Here is a 6,584-nt window from a genome sequence, read left to right as displayed (position 1 = left end):
TATATAACTAATATAATGGCAATCATAGCCGGAGAAATAAAGAGTAGCGTGGAAGAGAGAAACGGGAGCTAATCTTACAATATAATCACAACCCATTTTGACTAATTCGAAGCATTTCTAGAGTTAACATGTTTTCCCAAAGTCAATGTAGTAGGTCATGGATTTAATATAAATCAAATTAACCAACAAGATTGACTTCCAAAAGTAATCACGATCCCTTATTAGATATTATTGTATATTTAAATATTCTATAGCTATTATATGTCAAAGTGTAGATAACTCCCATCTCTTATTCTAACTTTTGAAGAGAAGTTAAGGAGAAATTCTCCTCTTGAGAAGATAGGAGATAGCACACGTAATTAATTTAATTGGGTATTAATTAATCATGACTATCGATACCAAAACTGATTTGCATATTTGCTTTGACACATAAACATAGGATCACATATTAAACTATTAAAAAATATTAGAATTGCTATTAAAATTTTTTGACTCTTTATCAAATACTATTACGGTTAATTTTTAATTATATATTTCTAAGATTCTTATTAAAATAAATAAACACATATTTTCGTCGGCAATCGTGTAAACATCTCTCTACATAAAACTATTTTGGTTCGGAAATAAACTAATTATAAGACTAATCTAAAATAGAACCGCATGGAATCGGATTCTTATTGTTCTCTTCTTTTCATTGAAAGAGTCGTGGAGGCAATTGAGTGCCGTAGTAATAGAGTCTAGTAAGCGAATGAATCCAAATCCAGGGCAAGCAATTCTGTCGTACCACGTGTTTTATTGTCTCAGAAGAAAGCCGAGTTTATTCGCAAGCTCTCCTTTACAGATCTGCTTCCTCCAATGGTAGATAGCCGTCGACATTGGGCCCTTTCACCATATAAGGTTGGAAGAGGAGAAAGCTCTTCAACTACAACGCAATAACTCGGATCTCCGATTAGACATGAACGCCAACGCAATGCAGGAACTCACGGGAGTTACTCTCCTGCTAGGCTTCCTACTTTTGGCCAATCTTGCCTCTCCAAGCCCGCCACCGGACCCGATAGTGTGCTCCTCGGGCACAACCAATTGCACCGTCAGCAACGCCTACGGAACCTTCCCCGACCGCTCCACCTGCCGCGCCGCCGCCGCCGTCTTCCCGGCCTCCGAGGAGGAGCTCGTCGCGGCAGTGGCGGACGCCGCTGCTCGCGGGAAGAAGATGAAGGCGGCGACGAAGTACTCCCATAGCATTCCGAAGATAGCTTGCCCCGGAGGGGACGGCGGCGTTATCATTAGCACGAGGCGACTAAACCGTATCGTAAGCATCGACGCGAACGCGATGACGGCCGTGGTTGAGAGCGGAGTGGTGCTGAAGGATTTGATCGAGGCGGCGGGTAAGGCGGGGCTGGCGCTGCCCTACGCGCCGTATTGGTGGGGGTTGACGGTCGGCGGGATGCTGGGGACCGGCGCCCACGGGAGCTCTTTAACGGGGAAGGGGAGCGCCGTGCATGAGTACGTCGTCGGGATTAGGATCGTCACGCCGGCGCCGGCGGATGAAGGATATGCGAAGGTTAGGGTGTTGAACGTTACTGACCCTGACATGGACGCGGTTAAGGTTTCTCTTGGAGTTCTTGGAGTTATTTCTCAGGTACATGGTCGTCCAACGCCAAGGGGTAAATTTAAAAATATTAGGGGATTTTAGCCAACTAAAGTCAAGCTTAAATTTACGTCAATCTCACTCACCTAATTAAAACTATAATCCTTTTCATCTTATTGGACTAATAGATGTGTTTGAAGCTTATCCAATTATCTATCATTTTGCCTCTAAATAATTATCTTTAAATTTAAATTTAGATTATCAAATATAATAAAAAATAATAATAGTATCAGTTTGGATATAACCATAAGAAAGTAAATTACATAAATAAGAGGAGTGAAGTGAATTAGGCCTGACCACAAAAGGTAAAATATAATTTTCTCCAAAATATTACTATAATCCCAGAATTTTTTTTTTCATGATTTAAGTTTAGTTTTGTTCTGATTAATTATATTTAACTGATATTTTCAAATAAGCCTACTGATTTTGGTGGGAATTCTGATATTGTAGAAATATAGTTGCGATTATGAAAGCTTTTTATTTTTTTTTATTTTTTATCTTTGACAATTATGAAAAAAAAATAGCAGCAATTATGTAAAACTAGCTTCCTACAATTTATTTGTACAATGAAAAACTATAGGTGGTATTTCTATACAATATTGATAGGAACGTAAGGATAATAATATATATATAAATTATTATATTTGAGTGTAATTAATGTTAGCATATAAAGTATAAAATTATCGTTCTTTAACAACTTAAAATTTTAGAGTAATTCGTGAGTTAATATAAATTAATAACTATCTCCTTTGCGCTTAACAAGAAAATAGACCTATTATTTTAATTCTTACAGATAGATATTTAAATCTTGATATAACTTTAAAAGATAACAATTCTTGAATTACAAAGAAATTTTTCATGTATTCATGTTTGCCCCCAACCCTCTTCCTCTCTTGGAAAAACTGAGGCTATGCCACTGACGACTGACTGAACTATATCAATCGCTTACTCGATCTCTCTCTTTGGTGATTTCAGGTAACACTGGCATTGCAACCATTATTTAAGCGTTCAATTACCTTCTCCGAACGCAGCGATGACAACTTGCAAGAATTGGCCGTCACCTTCGGCAATCAGCACGAGTTTGCCGACATCGCATGGTTTCCTGGCCACCGCAAAGCCCTCTACCGCATCGATGATCGTGTTCCTATCAATGCATCAGGCAATGGCCTTTTTGATTTCATTGGCTTTCGATCTACTGCTACATTTGTAACAGCAGCCAATAGATTAACAGGTACTATTTTTTTATTTAAAATTTTTATCTTGGGTTTTTTCTATTCCAGGGGAAAGGATTACTAGAATTATGCTCATTCTTGGTCATGTTAGACTCGTTCACTTCTTCTATCCATCTTAATATCCAAATTTGTGTTCGTATCTATTAAGTAGTTTATACAGATATGGGTATGCGGAAAAAAATAACATCGGAATTTTATACTCTTTATCTGAATCTATAATCTAACTTTTGTAATTATTTGTTGATTGCCTAAATATTTTAGTAATTATACTACGCCCAGTTATAGATTTCAAAATAAATATGAATATATCCAATAATCCATCTATATTTATGAGTATATTTAGGGGACATATAATTAAGTAATATGTTTACTATCCATATTCGTATTTATATCGAAAGAAAACAGAATATGGATATAGATGTAATTTTATTACTATCGGAAACATTTCCACCATTATTCTTATCATTTTGAAAAGGTTGCTCTTTACATATCCTTTCTTTTGTTAGCTTTTTATTTACGCATATATTCTCTCCGAGGTTGATATTGGTGTGTATCTTCCCTTAAAAACCTTTGTCTTTTCTTGGATACCCTTAAATATATTTTCTTAATGATAAAATTGTCGTGAATATATTTCTCTCACTTAAAAAATATATTTGCCTCTTCACGTATTAATTATTTATATTTAAACTTATAGTCGTAAAAAAAATTAAGTTGAGACTATCCACATAAGAACCATAGATTTTGAACTGTATATATGCAAATATGAAATCTAAAGTGTTTCCTAGTCCAAAACTAAAAACAAGATCATATAGTATGTGAACTGTACAATATTTTGCAACTTCTATGTAACCCTATCATGACTAGTTCTAATGATATTTTTTTCAACTCAAATATATGAAGAGGAAGGTCTAGAGGCCACTCGCAACAGTGACGGCAAATGCGCTGATGCTACTCTGATAAACTCAATAATCACTCTTGCTGGATACGGCTTAACAAACGATGGTGTTTTGTTCACGGGCTATCCAGTGATTGGCTACCAGAATCGAATGCAATCCTCAGGGGGTTGTATCAGTAGTCCAGAGGATTCGCTCATTACTACTTGCCCTTGGGATCCAAGGATCAAAGGCGAGTTCTTCCACCAAACAACTATCAGCATTGCACTCTCTAAGGTTAAGGCCTTCATTTTCGATGTCCAAAAACTACGTGATATAAATTCAGAAGCCCTGTGTGGTGTCGAGCTCTACAACGGTATCCTCATGCGGTATGTTAAGGCATCAACCGCATACTTAGGTAAGCAGGAAGACATGATAGACTTCGACATAACATATTACAGAAGCCATGATTCAATGGCTCCAAGGCTTTATGAGGATGTGATGGAAGAAATTGAACAGATGGCGTTGTTCAAGTACGATGGATTACCGCACTGGGGGAAGAATCGAAATATCGCCTTCGATGGCGTGATCAAGAAGTATGCAAAGAGTGAGGAGTTTGTGAAGGTGAAGGAGAAGTATGATCCTGATGGATTGTTTTCGAGTGAATGGAGCGACCAAGTGCTTGGAATAAAAGGGAGAACAAACATAACAAAGGAGGGGTGTGCGCTAGAAGGATTGTGTATTTGTTCTGAGGATAAGCATTGTGCTCCTAGTAAGGGATACTTTTGCCGGTCTGGAAAAGTTTACGTGGATGCAAGAGTGTGCACTTATTTAAAAGTATAAGAAGAATTTAAACTTATTGCTGAAAGATTTGTGTGTGTGTGTGTAATTTCTTTTTTTTGGTGTGTGTGTGAGATTGAGTGATTGTTTATGTGTTAGTATTATATATTGTGAAGATATGATTTGCAACATTGCTTTGTTATCTAATAATTTAAGCTTTTAGATTAATTTGGTGATTTGACATGACATTAAAGTCAAATACATCACAAAAGAATAATATTTAGTAGTAATCTAACGGTGTCTTAGTTGAATTAATGCCATCTATGTTGGAAAGAAATATCGAAATCAGATTTTATTACTATTGTTATTGATTTGGTTAATCTGTTTGTTATTTACCTTCCTTGTATATAGCAGCTCTATTCTAATTTGTTGGATAGACAAACTTAATTGTAGGAGAGATTGTTGTAATCTCCTCCTATTTATGTACTTGATTCATCTTAATGAAACACACATTTACCTCATTCTATTTTAATTTATTTCTTTTTACATGGTATCAGAGCTAGAACCCTAGCAACCAAATTCTATTGCAGTCATACTCTAATCCATCAAAACCTTCATATTACCCTCAATGGCTGAAGATAATCATTTTTCTTCCCAAGGTGTTGTTCTACTAAATCCATCAAAGGTAGGGAAAGAAAAATTCCCTGCTGACCTTTCCAATTCTTACTTCATCCATCCTTCCGATCATTTCGGATTGGTTCTCGTTTCCAAACCCCTCAATGGAGATAACTACTCCAGTTAAAAAAGATCCATAATTCGAGCCTTGGATATAAGAAATAAGCTCGGATTTATCAATGGGTCTATCTTAGCTCTTTCAGAAGCAGATGATCCTGAAGGTTATGCCATTTGGTCAAGATGTAATGACATTATCCATTCTTGGATAGTCCACCTGTGATCCAGAAATTGCTAATAGTGTAAATTTTATTCCACTGCGAGAGAAGTTTGGGAGGACCTCGACACTCGATTCTCTTAGGGCAATCTAGCCAGCATATTTGAGATCCAACAGGACATCGCCCTCCACAAGCAAGAAACCACCTCTGTCTCCACCTATTACACTCGATTGAATACCCTATGGGATGAGCTAGGGATGCATTGTGAAACACCACAATCAGAGCAACAAAAGGTAATGCAATTTCTAATGGGTTTGAATGAATCTTACAATGCAATCCGTAGCTAGATCCTCCTGTTGAAACCTTCCCCTTCGGTTCGCGAAGCATACTCCTTCGTTGCTCAAGAGGAGAAACAACACCATCTAGGAGTTGCTTCCTCCTCCACCGAGCCGACCTCGGTTGCTGCATGCTGTTCGCAAGCTTTATCCTCCATCACCAGGGAAGAATGAGAGGAGCGATCGTCCTAATTCTAATCACAGACACAATGGACCCAGTTCTAGAAAGGTGCAACCCCACTACACCTATTGTGATACCGATGGACATTGGGTCCAAAAGTGTTAGAAATTACATGGCTACCCCTTAGCCATCCAAAGGCCAAGTCCAATCCAGGCTTAGGTTTTGCTCGGCCCAATTACTCTGCAGTCAACTAGGCAAGCTGTGAAGAAGGTGGACCTAACACCACATTTACAGAGGCCCAATTAAAACAAATTATGGAACTTCTTAATAATCGGGCAGAAGGTACCCCTAATCCTAAGGCAAATGCAGTCACAAAACTAGGTTTGTCTCAATTAGCTCGTCGAAATTGGATTATCGATAGTGGTGCAACAAATCATATCACTTCATCATAAAAAATACTGCATAAAGGCAAAGGTTGCTCGTTGTCACCCGTATTATTGCCTAGTGGAGAGAAGGCTAAAACTATTGCTAAAGGATCCATGCCTTTGAATTCCGTCTATAAATTGCAAATGTGTTATCTATTCCTACATTCAAAGTTGATTTGTTGTCAGTAAGGCGATTGACAAAAGGCTTAAATTGTTCAGTGACATTTTTCCCTTATTGGTGTATTTTGTAGGATCTGGATACGAGGAAGATGATTGGTTTG

General features: G+C 37.5%; 1 protein-coding gene across 1 annotated transcript; it reads left to right on the top strand.

Annotated features, from left to right (window-relative positions):
• The first annotated feature begins 779 nt into the window (after nucleotides 1–779).
• Nucleotides 780–4,768, top strand: LOC140777156 (probable L-gulonolactone oxidase 6). Its single transcript, XM_073121088.1, has 3 exons — nucleotides 780–1,639; nucleotides 2,624–2,879; nucleotides 3,781–4,768. Exons 1-3 carry the CDS (start codon nucleotides 956–958, stop codon nucleotides 4,593–4,595), a joined length of 1,755 nt encoding a protein of 584 aa, XP_072977189.1. The 5' UTR covers nucleotides 780–955; the 3' UTR covers nucleotides 4,596–4,768.
• The last annotated feature ends 1,816 nt before the right edge of the window (nucleotides 4,769–6,584 follow it).

Source organism: Typha angustifolia, chromosome 2 (assembly GCF_048772165.1).
Source record: "Typha angustifolia cultivar Huaian chromosome 2, ASM4877216v1, whole genome shotgun sequence".
NCBI classification, from domain to species: domain Eukaryota; kingdom Viridiplantae; phylum Streptophyta; class Magnoliopsida; order Poales; family Typhaceae; genus Typha; species Typha angustifolia.
Note: the sequence above shows the minus strand (reverse complement) of the source record. Positions and strands in the feature narration are given on the sequence as shown.

Coding starts and splice junctions, on each gene's coding strand:
- LOC140777156 (XM_073121088.1), top strand. CDS start 956: ATGAACGCCAACGCAATGCAGGAACTCACGGGAGTTACTCTCCTGCTA. Junction 1,640..2,623: donor TTCTTGGAGTTATTTCTCAG/GTACATGGTCGT, acceptor TGGTGATTTCAG/GTAACACTGGCATTGCAACC. Junction 2,880..3,780: donor AGCAGCCAATAGATTAACAG/GTACTATTTTTT, acceptor AAATATATGAAG/AGGAAGGTCTAGAGGCCACT.